Genomic DNA, 24,871 nt, shown 5'->3' on the forward strand with positions numbered 1-24,871 from the left:
TTCCAGATTAGATTTTGCCAAATAAAACTACTAGTGAATTCTTTAACTCAAACACCAATCATAACCAAAACTGAAAAAATGTGTTAGGTTGCAAAAGTGACCCATTTAGAAAACTGGCATCTCGCAGCAGAGCAGCAAACTTAACAGTCATTTTTGCAGGTGATGTTAAGAGGTGTTTTGGATGTGAAGTTTAGTGGTACATAATCTTTATACAGTTCAGAGTATTACTGTGAGGTAAGATTGTACTAAAGGGGTCTCCTTAAAACTGCCAAAGTTTTTTGATTCTCAGTTTGAGTAACATAGACACTATTATCTGTTAGTTCATGGATAACGCACCATCTGAAGTATTTTGCAATACTGGTAATAAAAAGAAACTATTTTGTAATAAGTCTCATGTATTTTTAGTGGGAGTTCATTTTCTTTAAAAAAAACACAAAACCCCTGGCCCTGTCAGAAACATTCAACATCAGCATGAAAAGAAAAGTGAATAAACAAAGGAATTACTAATTATTAAATAATTTTAATAAATGAAAGTTAAAATAACTCTACTTCAAATACTAGCATTACATTAGAAGTAATTAAAATGGCTACTCCAAAGTTAAACCATCTTATATGCTCACCTCTTTCTGATCAACCTGGAGTGCTGATTTTAAAATATCTCTAAGCTGTGTTAACTGTCTTCTTTCTTCATCTTGTGCTTGTTTGATCTTTAATGAAGAAAAACACAAGTTAAAAAATAACATCATTTCTTTTCAATATAGTTCTTCCAAACTTGCTACTTAATTAGATCATTCTTCTGAGAAATGTTCAGCAAGAATGAAAACACAGAGAACAGATAACATGATCAGTTTGTTTTCCTTTTTATCCTCAGAAAACTTGATAATGGCAAGGATGTTGCTGGGTTAAGACTTCGATATTGCCTCACATTGTTCTTGCTTCGTTATGTTCAATCTGAAACCATCTATTATTTTCCACTTAGTTAACACTTCAGAGAGCAAAAGCTGTTTTCCTAACACTTTACACAGTGGGGTCCTGAACTCAATCTAAGGCTTCTACATATGATATTAGACAAAATTTCACTCAAAAATCTTCTCAAAACCTTAAAATGCTCACTATTAAAACAGCCAACCTGAACCAAAATGATCACAGTTCTACTGTAAAAAAACTAAGTTTACAACACAAATGTGAAAGGGTGTTACTCACTGTATAAAGATCTGTTGAGAGTGTCTCAATTGAAGGCTTGAGACTTTCAACTGCTTTTAACCCATCCTGAAAGAAACTTAAAAAGAAAACCAAAAAGCAAATTGTTATTAAACTTTAATTTGTATTTTCTGTTTAAAAAGTTGCCAAAGGAAGACACGCATATTATTATGCCATGCCATAAACTTCAAAACATTAAACATCTATTTTTTTATGCATTTTTGACTGATCCACCTCTTTATTTCCATCATAGCTTATTTCATCATGCAAAATCCCCAATTAGATTCAGAACTGTCACAATCCATTGCAATAGAAGTTTGCCTTATTCTCACCTCAAACATCGGTTCTCATCCCACTTTCTGAAGGCCCAGAACAAGCAAGATTCATTTGCAGAACATCAAAAGCTTTAGTGGATATAAAATAATTGTGAATTCTTGGAGTCCAATAATTTTCCTTCTGATATAGTCTTCCTACTAAAGGAAAACCCCTTTGTTTCCCAAACATTAAAGCCTATATGCAAGCTGAATATGTTACATCTTATTGTATCATATGTATTTTTGTATTGGCACAGTAATGTTATCTATGCCAAGTATGATATTTTCACTCTGGGAAGCAGGCACAAAAGTGACAACACAACGCAGCATTTATGTTGTTGAAATTTTGTTAGATGGACAGAGAAGATAAATTACATACTACAAGTGAAACTGATTTTAAAAGCAACATAGCTACATAGGGAAGAATACCTACATAGATACAGACTGGTCTTTTAAGATGAAGACTTACTGATTTGAACAGGTTAACATAGTGGCTCTGTCAAGTTTATAGCTATGACTGTATTGTTATATTACTGGTCTCTAAGACTACCATAAAAAAATGTCTTAGTGACAGCTTTGTGTTTCATTACCAAGTCCTCCAATTAATTAGAAAAAAAGAGCAATTCTTTCAATATAGTTTTATCCCACTACTTATGCAATTTATTTTTCTTGAACACAGAATTCATTTAGATCATTGCTAGATACACTCAAAAAAGCCTGTCAGAACTAATGGACCACTGACTAATAGACCAAACTAATAGCTCTGTTTCAAGAGTAGTTTATAAAATATGCCAAATTATTGTGCAGTGCTCCTTTGGAGCAGACAATTAAATTCTCAGAGACTAGCTCAATCTCATTACATGTTTCAAAACAAAAGCAATGACTAATCTATGACAAAAGCAATTTGTCAAAAGACATCAGCGAGAACAGTTGAACCTGAAGATTTTTAAAAATCTAGAAAAGTGTTATAATGATGTTAGAAGTTTAAAACAAAACACTGCTCCAGTTAATGTGCAGATATAAAGAACAGTAAAACATACTTGCATTGAGCATGAAAATACTTGATCAAGTTCTGAAGCAAGTCCACTCCTTTTTTAATCTTGATTTCATTGACTTTCAGCAGGTACTGTTAAAACAGTAATCCACAAAAGAAATTATTACTGCTACAGTATTTTTTAATATTTTATTTTCAGTTATATTCCAACATGCCTTAACAGTTGCAAATTTAGAAGACCTAACAGAGAATGCATGAAACAGTGGCTTCAGGTGTTAAGGACACAAAAGCAATTGTTGCCACTGCTGATTTTGATGCCTCGTGAGGATACTTCACTATCATTAGCCCAAATTTTCAAAACATCCTTCATGGCTCTCAGTGAAAGCCTGTGTTAAAGCAGTAAAAGCATTTGTGTAGTAAATTTAGCAATCCATTCTTAAACCTAGCAGCCCATCTAGGTATCTGTCTCACTAGCTGTTAAATTCATTGCCAAATAGATGCCATTAAGGAAGAAAAACAGCTTACTCAAAAAAAGCTAGAGATTATTTTAACCATATTTTACATCTGCCCTCTGATTTTATTGTTTTCTCTATCAATTCCTTGCACATAGTAATTACAGCAAATTACAGTTTAGCAAGAGATTTTAGAAATCTAATGTCAAGCTACAAAAAAAAAAAAAACCACAAAACCCAGAGTGTAATTAGTGTCCTTTTGCATCAGGCACAAAGTCAGTATTAAGTGACAGCTCCTCCCCACCATGCCATAGCACAGATGATGTCAGCATGCAAGCAGAAGTAAGATTGACCAAATATTTACAGGAGTCCTTAACTTTCTATTAAATAAAAACAATTTTTAACCCCTGCTCAGACAGTGACCTCCAAGTAAAGGAGTGAATGTCTTCTTAGCAATGTTCTAATGCATCTGTTTTATCCCTACCTGCAATACACCCTAAATGTTTTAACCCACTAAAATGAAGCACTACCAAAGGTTAGCTTTCAATGTTGCAGTTTTTATGCTGGTTCAGGTGAACAGATAATTAGCATAAATGTAGACATGTGTTCTGTATAGTATTTAGTTAGAAAAATCACCTCTCCAGCTTCTATTAATTTAAATGGAGCTCTAGGCATCTGGTATTCAGTTCACTGTCACAATTCATGAAGAACTAACCTATACCTATGAAACAATTTCAGTATGCCACACTTCTGATTTACTCTCAAAGTTCCCTTTTGTGACTATTAGAGGTAAGCAAGTATAAACTTATTTTCCAAAATACCCCATAAGAAATGCAGGATACACTTCAGCTATTCCACATTTTAAGGTAACTTGACTAATTTTATTATCATTACAACTGACTAAAGTTAAGTCCTCTTTTATTGTGACACAGGAAGAGAGATGCATCTGTTCCTGGTTGTTTCTTAGGAAGGATATAGATGGGCAATTAACAGGCAACATGCATGTATTTATTGGATACTCAAATCCCCGCATCAGTTTTGAATACTTTAGTCTGACTCTGTAAAGGAATGTGAAGCTTTTCTACCAAGTATCGGTGCATATAGTTGCTAAAAATGGCATTCAGGGCGACTGCTGTTAAGCTATGTTGGCATATGAGTCAAATTAGCTCTAATCATCCTAGTAAAACCAGAAGAATCACCCATAGTATATTTTGGAGTTAATGCATAAAAAGAACAAACACAGCAACTTCAATTCCCAACCACAGAACCTGACATACACTTAAATGAATCAAACCAAAAATATTCACATCAGATTTGACATACTGCAAGAATCACAAAGATTTCAAAGTAGAAACATTCTGACGCATCTTGAAAGACAACTGGATTCCATCCTTAGCATATTTTTTCAGCACCAGCTGAACACAGCGTGCTAGACTGGAGTCTCTCCTCATAATAACACAACAGCTGTCAGCATAAGGAACAATTCAGAGAATGTGCCAGTGCTTAAAATAACTTATAGTGAAGTAGCAGTGTAAAGGCTTATTTATTATAATCCCTTAGTGTTTAACTGAACTTTGCATTATCTATTTATTCTACCATTCCTTGTTAAGTGAAATTAGAAAATACTTAAATTCCCTGCAAAATCAGAACATAAGGGTAAAAAGTGTTTTACCAAATGGAGTCCACTAATACCGTGGCATTACCATTTAAAACCACTACAATCACAAACGCTTAGCCACCACTAAACTGCATCTTTCAAATTTTCCTAAAAATATTACCAGAACAATAAGAATTTCATACAGAATCTTACCTCACACATTTGCAACTGGAAAAATCTTCTTTCTTTCTCCATCTCTTCTGCAATTTCAGCACCACTTATTTCTGTACGGATCATCCCATGCAGCTTAGCATGCTCTTTTTTCTCCTTCTCTATTTTTGTACTATAAGACAAACAATCAGTCAATTAAGTGAAAAATACAAAGCCTCTCAGGAAATCTGATTATTCACAAAGTCTACTGACAGATGCAGAGCCAAACTCTTACAGCTCTGAATATGACTTACTTCCAGATGACATTTCATTTGAAATTTGACAATGACTAAAGATCAGCACTGACATACAGTAGCTGAAATCTAATTCAATCATCTGTTAAAATATGTCCTGATAGATATTCCAAAAGAAGAATCTAAGTGAGTGGAAGATTCTAAGTTTTTCCCGCAAACAAACAAACACAAAAAAAACCCCAAACAAACAAACAAAAACCTCCTGAAAAAAATTAACTGAGAATGTAGGGGATATTTAATCCCAATAGACCAAACACTGGTTAACAGAGTTCAATTATGTCACCAGATTTATTGAGTCTTGCCTGTCATCGAGTCATCTTCTATATATACAGGGTTTCCTAAGCCAAAATCACAGTTGCCATCTCTACTTGCTACTGAGCCAGTTGGCACTGGGAATACCGGCCGGCCGGCTGTGTTGCAGACTTCAGAAGTCTGCTAGACCAGCTGTCCTAATTCCCTGAAAGTTTCCATGAACATTTTCCAAGAGTTCTGAATAAAATAGGTTCTCCTGCAGAATATAAATGAATAACCAATGTTGCCACAGAGTAGAACTCCATTAAACACTCTTATGCATGTTACAGCTAATTCTCTGTATTATTTCTAAAGGCAGTAGCACAATCATACTATCCAGTTAGACAAGCCTGATATGAAGAAACGATACTAATAAAAGAAAATACATGAGGGTGTTTACTTTTTGGAGAAAGAATTTTAGTTTGCCACTTGTACTGTTTCGAAGCTGAAAATGCTGGAAAGAGCTTCCTGAGGAAATGCTATACTGCTTTTGAACAGGAGGAAACATTACACAGAAATACAGGAAGCAGAAGAGAGGAACAAATAACGCACTGTTGTACCTCCTCTTGGGCAGTCAAGTGTCTCTCAGCTGTCTCTCTGAAAAGATGACACGTCTCAAGTGCCCTCTTAACCAGATGCTAATGTTACCCAAACAGCCTATAGGAAAATGTCCTAGATGGGCTAAGGACTTCCAGTCAACAGCATATTCTGTACTTATAATTCTTAAGGAGGGACTGCTTCCTCTAACACCTCAAGCAGTGAGGGAAAACCAGAACTAATCCCATTAATCTCATCCCAGAACATTCCCACAGGGAAGCATTTTGAACAGCAATTCAAAAAGCCGAACTGTGCTTTTGGTACTGGCAGGCACAACAAAGCCAGCCCCATGCAGGATTCCAGCACCAGCAGATCTAGCCACCACTGCACTCCTCCTCAGTCCTTCACATCCTGCCAAAAGAAGACATTCAGAAGGAAGTACTTCTTAAAATACTCTGAAAACCTACATTTGCCTGACTAAAATCTCAGTTAACTCCAGAATGCTCTGTTTTCATCAAAAATATGCCCATACTCTTACCCACTTATTGCCAATTATGCCATTTTGTAGCTACAGAATACAGAGTCCAAACACAAGAATTAATCAAACATCTACTGTGAACAGGGAAGATAAACCATTACAAAAAACTTCACAGAAAATGAAAACATGCAACTCCTTTCTAGCACGCACTCTAGGAGAGTTTATATCATACTTGATAGTTCTAAAAACCCCACACCTCAGAGCAAAGATTCACCATGGTTTTAGTTCTCTCAGTTCCCACATTAACTTAACAGTTCATGAGATGCGGGAATTCACTGAAATGTGAGTCAAGTCTAATAACTATCAACTGCCACTGTATTGTATTTTCACTGTTTAGAGAGAACAATACTCAAACACAGGATGACATAATTACCTCCAAAATTTTAAAAGCTTATTAATATGTCATGAGGTGTCTGCAATGCTCATTAAAGCAAAGGATGATTAATACTGCCAAAGAGTCGAACATTATGCACGATAATACAGCATACAGAATCACAGAATCCCAAGGGTTGGAAGGGACCTCAAAAGATCATCTAGTCCAACCCCCCTGCAAGAGCAGGGTAACCTAGAGTACATCACACAGGAACTTGTCCAGACGAGCCTTGAACATCCCCAGTGTAGGAGACTCCACAACCCCCCTGGGCAACCTGTTCCAGTGCTCTGTCACTCTTACAGTAAAGAAGTTCTTCCTGATGTTAACATGGAAACTCCTATGCTCCAGTTTACACCCATTGCCCCTTGTCCTACCACTGGATATCACTGAAAAAAACCTAGCTCCATCATCCTGACACCCACCCTCTACGTATTTGTAAACACTGATGAGGTCACCCCTCAGTCTCCTCCAAGCTAAAGAGACCCAGCTCCCTCAGCCTCTCCTCATAAGGGAGGTGTTCCACTCCCTTAATCATCTTTGTGGCTCTGCGCTGGACTCTTTCAAGCAATTCCCTGTCCTTCTTGAACTGGGGGGCCCAGAACTGGACGCAATATTCCAGATGCGGCCTCACCAAGGCAGAGTAGAGGGGGAGCAGAACCTCTCTTGCCCTACTAACCACACCCTTTCTAATGTACCCTAGGATGCCATTTGCCTTCTTGGCCACAAGGGCACATTGCTGGCTCATGGTCATCCTCCTATCCACCAGGACCCCCAGGTCCCTTTCCCCTTCACTACTTTCCAGCAGGTCAACCCCCAACCTGTACTGGTACATGGGGTTGTTCTTCCCCAGATGCAAGACTCTACACTTGCCCTTGTTGAATTTCATCAAGTTCGTCCCTGCCCAACTCTCCAGCCTGTCCAGGTCTCACTGAATGGCAACACAGCCTTCTGGTGTGTCAGGCACTCCTCCCAGTTTAGTGTCATCAGCAAACTTGCTGAGGGTACACTCAGTTCCCTCATCCAGGTCGTTGATGAAAATATTAAACAGCACTGGTCCCAGCACTGACCCCTGAAGGACTCCACTAGTCACAGACCTCCAGCTAGATTCTGCCCCATTGACCACAACTCTCTGCCTTCTTCCTTTCAACCAGTTCTTGATACACCTCATTACCTGATCATCAAGCCCACACTTCCTTAGCTTATCTATGAGGATGCTTTAATTTCCTTTTAAAAAAAGAGCTAGATTTTGATGAAAGAGTCCTTTCTATCATAGAATCACAGAACGGTTTGGGTTGGAAGGGACCTTAAAGATCATCCAGTTTCAGCCCCCTGCCACAGGCAGGGCCACCTTCCACTAGACCAGGTTGCTTCAAGGCTCATCCAACCTTGCCTTGAACACTGCCAGGGATGGGGCAGCCACAGCTTCTCTGGGCAACTTGTCCTAGGCGCCTCACCACCCTCAGTGGAAATTTTGTTCCTAATATTTAATCTAAATCTACTCGCTTTCAGCTCGAAGCTGTTACCTCTTGTCTTGTCATTGCATGTCCTTATTAAAAGTGTCTCTCCAGATTTCTTAAATCAAACTCCACAGGCAAAAAATGGTTAAACCGAGACTAAAGCATACTGAGATCTACCAAGTGATTCAAAGAAATAAATCGTCCTTTAAGCCATTTGCTGGAGCTTCAGTCTCCACAGCTTTAAAAACTTCAGAGGCACTTAACAGAATAAACCAAACCACCTCTCCATGACAAGTACCAGAGATACACAATGGTGCATTTCACTTTTGCATTTCCTTATTATTTATGATTTTAGTCTCCAATTTCTGTAACCATGAATTTAACCTGTTCTTTTGCTACAGTACTAGGCTACCTCCTATCTGGCTGATACTACAGAGCACTTTGTTTCTATGGAAGCAAAGAAACCATGTAGAACAGTATTGCATTCATATTTTCTGAGTGCTAAATGTGGGCTGTGCAAATGTGAGAGTCAACTCAGCTTCAAGTACTACTCTGCTGTGGCAAAGACAGTTCTACAATGTATCACTGTCAGACTGACTAATATTGCAAAGTATTCAGTTTTTCAGGCAGGTCAACTGAACAAAATTAGTAAGAAAATTGGGAAAACACTAAACAACCCTCTAAAAGCAATAAGAAGGAAGCAAATGCTTTGTAAAGCTGCTGCTATTGAAGCTCATGCAGTACATGTATCACATACGCAGACTTTGCTTAGATAAAAAACTGAGCACACTTCAGACCACTTACAATGCAGCTACACTCACATGCAGTGAACTCAGACCTGTGTAACAGACAAGTGAAGCTGAAATACAGGGTGAAGAATTACAGAGAAGTAAAACAGAGACAAAATAAACCGTCTTTCCCACCCAGTTGCCACTACCTGGCTATTTTTGCAGCTACAATTTGAAAAGCAACTGTTTTTCAATACAAATTTCATTTTTTTCAAAGAAGTCAATGTTGTCATATAGATCGTGGTATAAAAAAACATCAAAGCATGCATATTTCGTTTGTAAAACTTTAAAAAGAATGAGACCTATTTTCCGGTTTAACACACCAAAGACCGGTGTTCATCTTCAGCTGGTAAACAACTAGAACACACTGTGCATATGCAGCAGCAGTGAACTGGCTGCCTGGGCAGCAACTCTTTTTCTAATTCCTCTCCCCATACAGCAGTAGGCCAGACTGACTCTGGTACATATGTTACAAGGTGCAGAGACTGGGAACAGCACCTTGAAGGCACAGACTTGAATAGGAAGCACTCTGGAAAACAGAAGGCTTCCAAGGGCTATTATGTTTGACAAAATAATATTATACATTATAATTTCAAATATCTTTTCTTTGTCTAGTCTTCCTTTTCAGCCTGACTCTCCAAGTTCAGCTCTGACACCATAGCCTTTCAGTGAAAAAGCCTCCAGCTACTGTTTGCCAAGGCTGATGGCAGGATATCTTATCACCCAAGTCCTGATGGAAGAAGTAATCTTTTCCTTTTGGAAATGCTAGAAAGCTTTCCCTTTCACTCCTCCCGCACTGCAGAATGGGGGAAAAGAGGGTAGAATGAGCAAAACACATCCAGCTCTTTCTAGTATTTTAGCATAATATCTGCAGATTCATTCAGAGCTTTTTGCATTTAATTAGCAGGTAATCTCTTTCAAAATAAAACTACTTAGCATGAAATCTCAGTCTCAAAGCAGTATATTGTGGATATGATTTATGTGGATTTTAGTAAAGCCTTTGATATTGTTTCCCAAGCATTCTGCTGGAGAAACTGGCTGCTTACGGTTTAGATGGGTGCACTCTCTGCTGTGCAGAAAACTGAATGGATGGCAGAGCTCAGTTGTGGTGTATGGAGTTAAATCCAGTTGGTGGCTGGTCACAACTGAGGTTTCTCAGGCCTCAATACCGGGCCAGTTCTGTTTAGTATCTTTATCAGGAATGTGGATGAGGGAACTGAGTAATTCCCTCAATAAGTCTGCAGATGACTGCAAGTCAGGCAGGAGTGTTGATCTGCTGGAGGGTAGGAAGGCTCTGCAGAGGGATCTGGACAGGCTGGATTGATGGGCTGTGGTCACTTGTATAACGTTCAACAAAGAAAAAATGCCAGATACTGTACCTGGGCCACAACAACCCCATGCAATGCTACAGCCTTGGGGAAAAGTGGCTGGAAAGCTGCTTGGTGGAAAAGGACCTGGGGATGCTGACTGATGGCAGCTGAACATGAGCCATCTTGTACCCAGGCAGCCAAGAAGACCAACAGCATCCTGGCCTGTATCAGCAACAGTGGGATCAGCAGGGGCAGGGCAGTGATCATCCCCTTGTACTCAGCACTGGTGAGGCAGCACCTCGAATCCTGTGTTCAGTTCTGGGCCACTCACTGCAAGAAAGACATTGAGGTGCCAGGGTCCAGAGAAGGGCAATCAAGCTGGTGAAGGGTATTGGGTCTCTTTTCCCAAGTAACGAGTGATAAAGAAAACAGCTTCAAGTTGCCCCAGGGAAGTTTTAGATTGGATATTAGAAAAAATTTCTTCACTGAAAGGGTTGACAAGCATTGGGAACAGGCTATCCAGGGAAGTGACTGAGTCTCCATCCCTGGAGGTATTTAACAGGTGTGTAGATGTGGTGCATAGGGTGCATGTGGTGATGGACGTGGCGGTGCTAATGGTTGGACTCGATCTTCAAGGTCTTCTTCAACCTAAATGATTCTGTTATTCTATTCTATAAATCTATATTAAAGCTACCTTGTTTCACACTTTCATTCTATTTTCAAGATGTGACCTCCATTTTGTCTTAGGTACATGCTTTGAAAGGAAATATGGCAGAAATACCTATGATCTACAAATATAAATTATCTACTGAGTCAGGTTAGAGCTCTGACGAAAGCTTGCAAAATTTCCAGAGAAACTTTTGCCCTATTGTTTAAAATTTAGTTTGCCAGACCAGAAACATCATCATGTAATCAAACAGCTATGCAGGCATCTTTACAGAACACTGGAATAAGAATTTGTTCATCCTTTCATTGACTTCAAATGGTTCAGAAACAAATCCTTAATGATAGAGTTATACCTAGATATGAGTGCTCGTGTTGCTTGCACAGTAACGTAATGCACCTCAGCCTACTGGCTTGGTCTTATAATGCCATAAGCACATTTCAAGCAACTTGTTCTCTTTACTGTGCATAACAGACCTCACACCTGGCTTTTAAGAAAATGGCAAAGGAAGAGAGGGAGCCAGCCTTCCTAAGAAAAGCTTGTTAGTTTTCATTAAGCATTTATATTTCATAGCATTAGCACAACACTGATTAGCAGAGGACTTCTGAAGATGGTATATATTTACAGGCCTAAAAATAAGACACCTTTATTTAAAAAAATTAACATTTCTTTCTTTTCAGGTAAGACAGGTTTATGTCTGGAATACAGACACTGCTATTCAGCTAAAAAAATTAGTAAATAATATGCTTCAGTAAGTTTATGCTTCTATATCCTGTGCACAATTGTTACAATGCCTTTACCTCAAAATCTACCATAACAGGACCAACTAAACTTAAGAATGTGGGTGAAATCTGGCTCACTGCCTTGTTGAATATAATCTGCCTGCTGGGATAATGAGCAGTTTTTATGACATGTGCACTCCTTCCCCATATGCTCCCCAGGCACGTCTGCCATTAGTGTTTAAGTACATGGGGGAAAGCAACTGCCTCAAAACAAAAAGAGCCCAGTCTGCACCAATTCTACCCACAAGACACAGACTAGTCCCGCTGTGGTGCTGTAGTAGCAGGCAGCAGCGCCTGGCTCTTGTACAGGAAACAAAGACTGTTCCTGTGGTCCTAAGAGAGATGGACTGCTTTTAACTACTTTAAAGCTTTAAAAACATTTTAATCTTGGCTTCAGGTGAAGAATATTAATGACTGAAGGTGAGAAAATACGAATTAGTCATGAATATCACCTCAGGATGTTCCCAATTTTTGACTGAGGTAGGCTTGCATAAAGCTATGGGTTACTTGTTCCTCTTGCTCCCTTGCTTGAAAAGAATCCCAATGTTTTAAGAAAATTGGTCCATCCTTCCTCCATTACTTCAGCTGATCTTCAGGAAAATACTCTGGAGAAGTTAGACAGTTAGGGCAAAGAAATTGTGCAATTATCAACATGAATGGTGATCCAAGAGCGTAAGAGTGGATCTTAAAATTACTCTCCCAGACAAGACTATGTACACAGCCATTTTAAAACACAATTACATACAGAACTCGATGCTTAGAAATTGTTACAGGAAAAAGGCAAAACAAATGCCATTTCTCAATTAACTGAATTTCTTTTCAAATAGGTCACACTTGTGTATATTAGCACCTGATACGTCAGCACAAAAGTACAAGTAAGAGATGAGATATTGAGGCAAATATGCTCCAATTCTTCCTTGTAGAAACAGCCTAGAGGGACAGAATCGGGATGAAGACACTGTCACTTCTTCACAGACTACAAAAACACCACTTTGATACCTGGCACTTAGCTTCATAGGTCTGTACTTGTGAGTTGGAAATGCTGCTGAACAGTATTATTTTAAGCATATGATACAGAGGGACATGCAGACAAAGAGCTGCCAAGCAGTCTTGCACAGTTTGTTAACCCAAAGGGAAAAAAAAAAGAAGGGGGAGGAAAAGAATAATAAGAGACATTCACATTATTTGAAGAGATATCACTGGGAAAGAGAGCTAACTAAGCATAAACTCAGCAGTGGTTTAGGCACAGCCTAAACAAGAAGTCTCAGGTAACACATGGAAGAAGGCTAATCAAACTTCTGGCTATCGGCACCTACATCCGCCATTCTACTGTGGCAGCATAAGCTGCAGGTGAAACTGAGGTTAGCTTTCCCAGTCCCTTTGCCCTTTTTAAGGGCAGAAACTGCAGAGATACTAAACAAAGAAATTCAATTGGCAATTAAGAATCCTTGAGATGACTGTGTCGTGGTTTAAACCAAGTCCCCCAACTCCCGGAGAGTTAGGAAGAAGAATCCAAAGAATGTAGCCCCCACGGATTGAGATAAGAACGGTTTAATTGCTAAGGCATAACACAAAACCCCTACTGCCACTTACTACTACAAATAATAATGATACAGCACACAGCAAGTGAAAAGAATACAACACCCCACCAGCCACCGACCCATAACTCACTCCACCCTGCCTGGCCGAGCACCGTGTGCTCCCTCCTCCATTTTCCTCTAGAGCTCACCCCCCAAGCCTCCTCTTTCCCAGTATGCATCCTGGGCATCACGTGCTATGGTATGGAATACCTCATTGCCTAGCCTGGGTCAGGTGCCCTGTCTCTCCTTCCTCCCGGACTCCCCTCCTCCACCTGGCTAGAAAAAACCTTGAACAAAAACACCCTCAAAACATGCTCAAACCATGACACTCTGCATCCACCCACTGCCACAGACGACCAAAATGTGCAGCTGTAAGTTCAGATCCATTTAAGACAGTCACAGAATCAAAACAGTTATTATCTTAAGAAACCTCAGTGGCATGTATTATAGCAATTCAGAAAAACCTCATTGTTTTCCTACATCCAAAATTTACTAGATGATAAAGCTGACATGAACAGATTCCAGCACAAATAACATTCTCATCCTTGCTTGAAAACTACATCATTAAACCTCCCATGTCTGATTTATGAAGACCGATGCTCAATAACAACCTCTGGCAACATCTCATCTGAGAACTGATCTTACACACAAGAGGTGGGTGTCTCAGGGAAGTTGCAGTCTGAATTTAACTCAACAGAACTAAGAAAAACTGGTCTGCTCCTTGGCAGAGGAGTAAGGCAGCTTGAACTAAAAACGAGTGTTCCCTGACTGCCAAACTTAAGCCACAATAAGTAATATCTGCTGTTATAAAACAAACACAAAATAAGGGGGAAAAAACAAACCCCCATATTTTAAAGAACTTTCATGAAGACAAAATTCCCAGGCTCCCTATTCCAAGCCTCAAGCAGATGATCCTTTGGCCTTGATGAAAGTGAAGGAGTCCAACAGGCTAGACTAAGAGCTTTAAACTCTAGAATGCGTAACTTTAATAAATATAGCGCACTACAATTGTACCAGCCCACCACCTGGAAACGTCACAGAAGACGGTAATGGGTCTGAAAGAACTTCCTGATGAACATGTGCTATCTTCAGTTCTTGCACATTGAATTACCTGACACATAAATGGCTTAGAAACCAGCACTGTGAAGGAGGTGTGCTTCATTTGTTAGTCTTGCAGAAACTACATAGGAAATTTGGAAAAAGGTGTCTCCTTACAGTGGAAAAAGGAGCCTGTTTTGCATCAAGACCCAAGTGTCTTATTTGAAAGCAAATAAAGCACGCTTTCTAAAGGGCTGTTGGTTAAAAGGGAAAAAAAAATCTCATGGTATCATATAAGCAGTATTGGATTCAATCCCACAGACAAAAAATAAATACATCAACATCCGATTTTCAGGTACTAAATGAATTAACATGCACAATATTTCCACGTATCTACTGTCCTGTCATGGGTTCAGCATATCAGTCATTTTTTTCTCCTTCTTGGTAGCTGGTGCAGTGCTGTTTTGACTTTCAGGCTGGGAGCGGTTGCTGGTGGCACGTACGTTTTGAGTTACTGCTCAAATGTTTGGTTTTGTCCAAGGCCTTTTCTGAGCTCATGCTCTGTCAGGGAGGAGGGGAGGCCAGGATGAGAGAGAGATAGGGTGCCTGGCCTGAGCTAGTCAGGGAGGTATTCCATACCACAGCATGTTATGCCTGGGAAGGTAACTGGAAGTTGGCCAGAAGGGGGGGGGGGGGGGTTAGCTCTCTTCCGGGTTGGGCTCGTTTCAGTGGGTGGTATCATATTCTCTCTCCCTGTTTATTTCCTCTATCATTGATTTATTAGTGGTAGCAGTAGTGATTTGTGTTATACCTTAATTGCTGGATTGGTTTTTATCTCAATCCGTGGGAGTTGTATTCCTCCGGTTCTCCTCCCCATCCCTCCAGGAGTGGGGAGGTGGGGGGGGAAAAAGGGGTGTGTAGTACTGCTGGAGACTGAGGTGGGGTTTTAAACCACAACAGTTCTTTTTGGTGCCCAACATGGGGCACAAGGGGTTGAGATAACAACAGATCTGACAGGATTTATAGTCATTTGTCACAATGTTGATTTATTGGCTCTCACAGTTTTTTCTCTTTATCTCACGGTTTCAGGATTTTGCCAATTACTTTCAGTATATATTAGCTGTGTTCGTGTTTATCAATCCTGGGATTTGGGCTAAGTTTCTTATCTCATTGTTCTTTATGTTAATGACTTGTAATACAATAGAAGCATTCATCATGAAACTGATCTGGTTTATGTTCCCGGTATGGTCAGCAACTTTATACTTTGGGAGGTATACAATAGAAGTGCTTAGCAATTTCACATCTTTTTTCTCCTTCTCGGGTGGTCAACCTGTGAAGGAGACATTCTGCTATCCTCCCAGTGTTCTCTCCAGATGGTCTACAACATCATTTGAGAGTTTTGAAGTTTTTGAATGGCCTTTTAATACTGTTGAGACTTGTATGCTGATTGTGATGGGGATCACCATAGTAGCACGCATACAGAGTGTGTTTTGCCCACAATTATTTCATCTGATTTCAAGAGTTAAGTGGAGTCAGGTCTGGCCCTCTATTGGGGTTAAAGGACAACATAGGAGGACCAAGAGATTTTCCCAGAGGCTGGACAGCCATGAGTGGCAAGGTGTGTGGGATAGTATGGGCAAGTATCTAGGTCAGTGGGCCCCTCCAGTACTTTGGAATTTCAGTTCCTAACAAGTGCAAAATCCGGAAGAATTAGTAAAACACCTAAATGAGGTGTGTTGTCGTTCTGGCCATACCAGAGATGGACAAATTACGGCAACGTGCTGGGGCTTGGCCTATGCCTATAGGGCCTTGTTCGACATGTCCTTAAACTCAAATGAGAACCTCCAAATACACAGATTCTAATACATTTTCTATGGACATTTTTATTTTTCAAACACTTTCATAAGTCAAAAAAACAAACGAAAATATTTCTGCAGTACCTGACTCTGAAACATACCAACTGCTCTGACCAAACTGAGGTTCAAAGTACGAATCTTTACATCACTGCAACTTAAACATCCTATTCTATCAGATTTTTAAAGCATCGGACACCTTGGTCCAGTAGTAATAGCATTCTCGGTATACATCCCAGCAGCGTGCAAATGTATTTTAAATTCTGCACATAAACATTGCAGGATGTTACTATGAGTAAGTTACAAGCTTTCAGATACAGCAATCAAGCATTGGTAGACAACAGCAGATTAAATCAGAAGACTGCTCTTTAAGGACCATCCTCAGAGATCAACTATAGCCCTTGGTAAAGATTAGAAATCTTAATTACTTCAACAGCCAATAACTGGCACAGCACCAAGTGAGATCATTCACTGGTATTAAAAGCACGAAAACACTCGAGCCATCACAACCTTCCATCAATTCAGACTGTCAGACTGGAGGTTTATCTCAGTAGCTCAGAATACCTTCTTATGAAAATCAACCTATAGCTAGACAGTTTCAAAAAGCAAAAGCCACTCAGGTCCTCCACACAAACTGAGTCTAAAAAGCATTAATTAGACCATTCTCATTGTTATTCCCAAAAGAAAGAATGAAATTTAGCTAACCTGCTAAACTTGTTGCTTTTGTAAGTAAACCACCTACAGGAATAATTTCTGAAGACTGCACACAACTCCAAATGTACCAACTCAGAGGGCACCAGAGACTCTTTATAACTTTGTGCAATCAAAAAAAACTCCAAAAAATCGTGCTAGATTCTCAGCCAACGGAGGTGGCTGGGGACCTGGAAGTTTTTATGTTAAACAGCATCATCGTATGTGATTCTTCTGGACCTGTGTCACCAGAAGTGGTCTGGCGCATGCAGCACTGTCTCAGATGATCAAAGATGCTCATGTGTGACACGAAACTCAACCGAGAATCACAGTCCAAGTAATACTGGAATGAGGAATAAAACTACTTCAGATACTATAAGCTGTGCTCATACAGTTGACTTGGCCAACCAGGAAACAACTGTTCCTGATGTACGGAACTAAACTACTTGACGATTTATAAGGTACCAAAATTAATTTTGTTTGATCTTAGGTACTGAGCTTTGTTGACTCATTTGATCCATTTCACTGGATATAAAATTCAATGATTAGGCCTGATTTTACAGCTGTTTACACTGTGCATCAGGCACCTTCAAGTAAGTGGCTTATTGTAAGCTAGGCTAAGACACAACAAGAGACACAGCTGACAAGTCTCAGATAGATATTCATCCACTTCTACTACACAATACATCTGCTGAGACCACCCAATACTGGCATTAAATGCAGAAAACATCTGCATCTTTAAACAAACTGCACTAATTAAATGCAGCTTAGTAAGGCTCCTGGTACTGGATTGATCTAGAATTGTGCAGTTTTAGAATGGTATCAGCAAACACCCCCACCAGCCTTACCACCTTATTGGTAAGTGCCAAAGGCTCAGCATCAAATAAGGTCTTATGGAACTCTGCATTGGGCACAGTCTCGTAAGTTTTGCTAGAAGCAGAGGCATTGCAGAGGCATTACAGAGTCATTACAAGGGTTTTAGGCTAACAAATCCAGAACTAAATCTTGTTTTGCATGCTCTTGATATTTTTTGCTAAGACATTTCTGAACACTCAGTATATAATTTCTTCTGTGTTCTTCAACTAAAGAAAGTTGCTAATTACACTGAATTAGTCACTGATGAGGAGAAGAAAAAAACAACAACAAATGCTTAAAAGGACATCAAGTGCAATTATGTTGCTGCACTTTTGGTAGTCAAGGATGAAAACATAGGGTGGCTAACTTTTCATTTTATACAGTAGTGTCCTCCAAAAGCACAGGAAGATAGACAAGAAAGTGGACTTTAACATGTAGCAGATTACATGGTATGAATATGCATACTATCAAAAAGTAGGAATAATTCTTTCCCAATTAAAACAAAACTTTGTCAACTGAAGTGGAAGACTATGCAGTGGAAAACATGCACTGGGATATTTTACTCATTACTTGGAACTTCAGTACGCGAAGCGGTCTACCACAGACACTAACTGTCATGGCACACAAACACAAGACAATTCACTCATTTAATAAACTATATATCACAGAATTTGAAATTACTGTCTCTATGCACTTCTATTTGCACACAGCCCCAGGTTTTAAGACACATACACTTTTGTTTCATAGTCCTTCCAAGCTTTATCAAAGGGTTTTTTCAGGTCCTGTCAAGAGATAAGAAAAAACAGTTATTTACATGAAAAATTCTGTGGATCTATCCTGTGTCCTTCCTAACACTGAAGACACACCTTGGCCATTTGTAGCATCTACTAGAATAAGGGACTCCACTCTCTTGAATAGCTCACCTAGGAATTGTGTAAAGTCAATCTTGCAGATAGGAAAAACAATTCTGTACACAGAATTAATACACTGGTGGTTTTGAAAGCATCTATGGGATGCTTTTTACAGCTCCGTTTTACTCCTTAAAAGGTGTAACCACATGCCATCCCAAGAGCACACTATGTAATTAAGCAAATAGGCTATCTTCTCATCATTCCGTCTCTGGCTCCACTGGAAAGAAGAGCCTGTCGAGGCTGCAGTATAGCCTTGGTTAAGGATTGACTCATCCCACTAAACTTAAAGAAGTCAATTTCCAACTGACTTAATGGGAACAGAATAGGCCATATGCCTTGACATAACTTATTCTGTGAGAATTTTTTAATTACTTATGCTCCAAATTCCTTTATTTTTTCCCCAATGAAAAAGCCAATTTGGATAAGATTATCTTAAAATGCAAAATCGTTTCACTGATGTGAAATGGGGTGTTGGTCAATAAGAAACTGAACATGAGCTGGCAGTGTGTGCTCGCAGCCCAGAAAGCCAACCGTATCCTGGGCTGCATCAAAAGAAACATAGCCAGCAGGTCAAAGGAGGTGATCCTGACCCTCTACTCTGCTCTGGTGATAACTCACTTGAAATACTGTGTACAGTTCTGGTGCTCTCAACATAAAAAGGACATGGAACTGTTAGAACAAGTCCAGAGGAGGCCACGAGGATGATCAGGGGACTGGAGCACCTCCCATATGAAAACAGGCTGAGAAAGTTGGAGCTGTTCAGCCTGGAGAAGAGAAGGCTGCGTGGAGACCTCATAGCAGCCTTCCAGTATCTGAAGGGGGGCTATAGGGATGTGGGGAGGGACTCTTCATTAGGGACTGTAGTGACAGGACAAGGGGTAACAGGTTAAAATTTAAACAGGGGAAATTCAGACTGGATATAAGGAAGAAATTCTTTACCATGATGGTGGTGAGGTACTGGAATGGGTTGCCCAGGGAAGTTGTGAATGCTCCATCCCTGGCAGTGTTCAAGGCCAGGACGGACAGAGCCTTGGGTGATATCGTTTAGTGTGAGGTGTCCCTGCCCATGACAGGGGAGTTGGAACTAGATGATCTTATAGTCCTTTCCAACCCTAACTATTCTATGATTGTACTCTATGTCTAAAAATGCAGCATTTGAAATTCTGGTGGAGTTCAAGAGATTAGCCAACTACAAAAAAATGTACTGTTAACTGTCAGGCACCAGGAAAGCTTTGCAACTACAGACTGGGAACTGATTTTTACCTGTCAGCTATTTATTTTGACCATTTTAAAATTAAAGCAGCAGTTGTTTATTTTCTCAAGTCAGGAACATGGAACAACGCTGTATTGTAATAAATATATTTATTCTGATACACAAAAGGAGAAGAACAAGGAATGAAATGGTGTAAGCAAGGAACACAAAGATAATATGCTTATCTTACTAAATAATTATTTAACCTCCAGCAATATAGAGAGACCATTTTTAGTCTATGTACATTTTTCCTTCAATGTCCTAAACAATAGCTGCCAGTCGTTTCCTGTTTGCTCAGTAGTAAATGAAGCATAAGCCAAATAAGTCTGTTGTTTATAGGCTTTGAAATTTATAATAAGCACAGCATCATTTGAGTCCAGGTTACTGTTATTTCAAATAGGAAATATCCTCAGGGCACAAACGGATCTCAGCTTTGTTAAGGAAAATCCTATGCACACGCAGTCTAATGTGTCTTTCTTAATGATCTGTATAGTTCCTGATAAATTTAGAATGCTAAATAGTATATTAATATTAATTCTTTAACAAAGTATTATCCCCTCAACTAAGTAAATGTCTACATTTTTACACCTCTTTCTCTGCTTACCTTATATATCTCATAGGTACTTTTAAAGCTTCTCCAGTGTTGTTTTGCATACATAGTCAAGAGCTTTCACATGAAACCACAAACAGAAGGGATGACTCAATTTACCAAACCAACCCCAAACAAAAAATCTCTTTATTAAGCTAATACCTTACTTTAGTATCCTATGCCTTCTAGCACATAAATACAGTAGCTAAATATATTTATTGTATCAATAAATATATTTTATATATAAATGTTATATATAAATAAGATAAACATACCCCTTTTACTCCTTTTAAATCTCCCTTCAGCAAACTGTCCAATGGAAAAGTGATGATGTTGTTCATATTCTGAATCTGAACAAGAAAATTACATCAAACATTGAATGTAAGAACATAAACTGTCTTCATTCACACAGAGTTTCACAAGAAAATCTTATGTATTAGTTTTCTAACCCTGCTTCATGAAGATGTTTATCAGTACAGCCAGTAATCAAAGAGGGAGGCAACACAAGTTAATTAAACTTACTGGGGAAACACTATAGCCCAAGTCAGCAGGAAACCTGCAAAATTACTGCTGCTGATAAATATCTCATCCAATAGTGACTTCAAAGGAAGACTGCTAATTTTTACATCCCCCAATTTCACTGTTTAAATTGTATGAAAACAATTATACAGTTTTTCAGCACTTGCATATTTTAAGTTACTAAATATATTTTAATATTTTAAATTAATCTTCCTTATTTTCCCTGTCTCTTCAGACCTATTCCAAAAACCACATTTGCTACTCTCAACACACAGCATCTTACTCTGACAGAAGTTACATAGACAAAGAATGCTGGCCTATAAAAAAGCTACTATTCAAACATTTTCCATGTGATTTTACTAAAGCAATACATCAACCTTATTAATCTCATATAGATGTTGAAATAAGGATTTTATGAGCTCTTGAGTATGCAAGTAATTGAGGAATAAACAAGTAATTAAAGAAGAAAAAAGTAATTTTAAATGAAGACAACAGAAGAATAATCATGGTTTAGGTAAGTATCTATAGTAATATTTTGATGGGGATAAAGACTGAAGAAAAACTGTACTAATAAAAAAGTAAGCAGCACACACCAGAAAAAGAAAGGCTTCCTGTCCAATCCTTTATGATTCAGGGAAAATGACCCATATCTTGAACATGATGTCTAGGCAGAGAGTTTAAACTGTAACAATTCAAATGGACTGCACTGAAGAGTAAAGTATTTTAGAAATACCTGATAGAAAAACAAAAATCCAAATAACTTTTGCTTTGGATGGATTTATATATTTTTTGCTGTTATTGTTCACTGTTCTATTAAAATGTGATTTTTTCAAGAAGCACTGAAATACATATATGAAGATGGATTTCAAACATTCAAAAATAGAGAAAGAACTTTGCATCGTAGCAACAAATTCTTCTGTTTCTTCAATAACAATGTCAGGAACATCAAATTTCCTTTTAGTGTAGCCCATCCAGAGAAGAAATTACACTAACAGGAGCTTCAAGAAAAATGTTTCTAACTGTAATCCTTCAGCCTCCCCAGAATGGAAAAATACAAAGAATTATCACACTATAGTTACAGGCTGGCCTTACTAGAACTGACTTAGGAGTCCCAGTTGTACTCAACAGTTGCTATTAAAACAAAGTCCCGAAATCCCCACTCTCCCTCTTCAAAGATACATTTCACTGTATTTGCTTGAAATTTCAGCCCACAATCAAAGAGAAAGGGAATATACATGATTTTAAAGGTTAAACAGATTGCCTCTGCATGCAAGGTTGAAGAAATACAGATCTGGTCTTTTAAACTCTTACCACAAATCACATTTCTCCTCCTCTACCTTACTTTCCCCCTCCCAAAAAAGCTGCATGACTCAACCACAGAAATACCTTTAGAATCAACAAGGCCCTTGCAACAATGTGTGGGTTTTGCCTTTTTTTTTTTTTAATAATTCTTACGAAAACTGGATGAGCAATGTCTACACATGCATAGCTGGCAGAGCTGGAAGCCACCCACCTCCCAAGTTCTCAGCCATACTACATCATCTCCGTTATCAACATAATCATGGTCATAGTTAATAAAATTTGATGTTTTAGACATAGGAGACAAGTGAAAAGTTTTCAATCACACAAAACATAGATAAAAAACCCTAAAAACTTCTAGAAGGTGATGGAGCATGTACACCTCTTGACACACATATCCAGAATGGCTATCCAGATGGAGAAGCAGAAGAGGTCTCACCTAAGATACAGTGCTATGCAAAGTTTTGTACTTAGTTATTCTATTTGATGATGCAGTCAAATGTCTAACCTAGAGATCATAGCCTCCCTTTAATTATTCTTCAAATCCACATAAACAGGCACAACACAAGAATAAAGCATTTTTCAACAGCACACTCAAGACAGCTATTTTTTTCTTCAGTCAGAAAAGAAAAAATGTCAGACCCTGATGTATTATCCCAAACATATTCATATAAACATCCATCAGCCTCCACAAGAGTCTTGGATGTTACCTAGAATTTCAAGTCTTGGGGCATGAAGTCCAAGCAACTTTAAAAAGAATAGGAAAAAAACCCTCCAACATTCTTTTTCAAAAAAGTTTGGAGAACGTTTGCCTGTTCAAATTAATTCCTTCTTTGTGCTATCACCTGTATGTTCGTATCAGTCCATTGTATTCCCTATGTCCTATTTTATTTGCAACAAATGTAAATATCCATAATGCATGAATTTGTCATTATTAACCTAGTTAGATGAATCAGACTTTCTTGTATTTATAAAACAGCAAAAAATATAACAGAAGTCTTGCATACTTTTTCCCTCTTTCAGAAGCTTAAGCTGAACTATCTAAAAATATAGACCCATTTTTTTGCACGAAGAGAAACATTAATATGCTGCAGCTCCTACTCTGTGTGCATACAGGGAACTAAAATTTACTCAACTGCCCCTACATTTTGACCATTTTATATTTTAAAATATTCTTTAAGAAGAAACATGAACAAAGGTGCAGGAAAGCTTCACCAAAACTCAAGTCCTGTCTCTGAGGAACACCAGCAAGTTCAGGTGTTCAAAAAAAAATACAGTAGTTAAAAAAATAAATAAATACTTGACCTGGTTTCCAGTCCAACACTGCTCTTTGGCAGACTCACAGCTTTCCTTTGACAGCTTCCAACAAGATGACAGAGACAGGATAATGAATTAAAACTTCCTAAGCTGAAGAAGCCTCAGAGGAGGAGAAGAAGAAATGGCAGGAGGGGGAACATAAAAATAAACAAATATGCAGCTGCCAGAAGCAATGGTAGAGGCAACGGGCAAGCCAACATTTGCAAAAGAGAAAGAAGACTATCAAGCAGTTGAAGAGCCTATGGTTAAACACTGAAGCTGGTTTTTGCCATCCCTCCAAATTATTTCAATGAGTTTTTTCCAAAACAGGCTGCAGTGCTTCAGGGATTTTTCCAAATACAAGGGAGGGAAAACAAAACAACAAACAAACAAAAAAAAACCCCAACCACCAAACCAAAAAACAACACAAAAAACCACCAGAAATTTTCCCTGCTTTAATATTTAAATAATTTTCTTAACACACAGATAAACAGAGAAGACCTTAAACCATTTCCAATTCAAACTAAAATCCAGGCAGTCAAAACAGGACTCCTACTGCCAAGACTGAATTCTAGTTGCAGCACACGTTCTTGGCCATGGGCTCCTCAACCACCGATGAGGTCAGGTGTGCACAAGTGACGGCAGCACTGCCCGCTGATGAATCACTATTTAAGTTATTTCCATTTTTTATGGCAAGTACTACTGAATTTAGTACTTTCCAAAGTGATGTGAGCTTTAGTAAGACAAGGCCAAGCAATACATCATGGAGCAAGTAAAAATCAGAACGTTCTCTATAGATAAGACATTTTTAAAGGTATTTTAAAAAACTCTCCTCTTTATGCTTTTAAAGCAAAGGAAGAAAGATACTTGAAGTTACTCCAGCCCATCTTCCCTGCCAGTGGAGAATTCCCAACTGCACACTTTCTAACCCAGGTTAAAAGACGTAAGTGGTAAACTTCCATCGCTTTCTCTGGGACACTTCATCTAGTATTTTCAGAATGAGATCCCACTTACATGCAATTCATTATCTTGCTCTTCTACAATCACCATTACCTGCAAGGCAAACTATGTATTTCCATTTCTTCTAAGTTTTCTTCATAAATCAACCTACTCAAGCCCTGATCATTTTTTTGCTACTGTCCTCTGAATTTCTTCCAGTTGGATAAGTATCTTTTTGGCAAAGAAGATAAGATTGCCAGGTGGAACTGAACCCATGCCACTAAGGAGG

General features: G+C 38.7%; 1 protein-coding gene across 4 annotated transcripts in view; it reads right to left on the minus strand.

The window, feature by feature from the left end:
• The window catches only part of ASAP2 (ArfGAP with SH3 domain, ankyrin repeat and PH domain 2), a 94,716-nt gene that overhangs the window by 38,760 nt on the left and 31,085 nt on the right, over positions 1–24,871 (minus strand). For all 4 annotated transcript variants that reach the window (XM_034060402.1, XM_034060401.1, XM_034060400.1 and 1 more), the window contains exons 4-9: positions 20,805–20,879; positions 18,510–18,559; positions 4,771–4,900; positions 2,555–2,640; positions 1,204–1,279; positions 621–707 (exon numbers count right to left, since the gene is read on the minus strand). In XM_034060402.1, coding sequence (XP_033916293.1) covers positions 621–707; positions 1,204–1,279; positions 2,555–2,640; positions 4,771–4,900; positions 18,510–18,559; positions 20,805–20,879 — 504 coding nt within the window. The remainder of the gene's footprint in view (positions 1–620; positions 708–1,203; positions 1,280–2,554; positions 2,641–4,770; positions 4,901–18,509; positions 18,560–20,804; positions 20,880–24,871) is intronic.

This window comes from Melopsittacus undulatus, chromosome 3, assembly GCF_012275295.1.
Source record: "Melopsittacus undulatus isolate bMelUnd1 chromosome 3, bMelUnd1.mat.Z, whole genome shotgun sequence".
Taxonomy (NCBI): domain Eukaryota; kingdom Metazoa; phylum Chordata; class Aves; order Psittaciformes; family Psittaculidae; genus Melopsittacus; species Melopsittacus undulatus.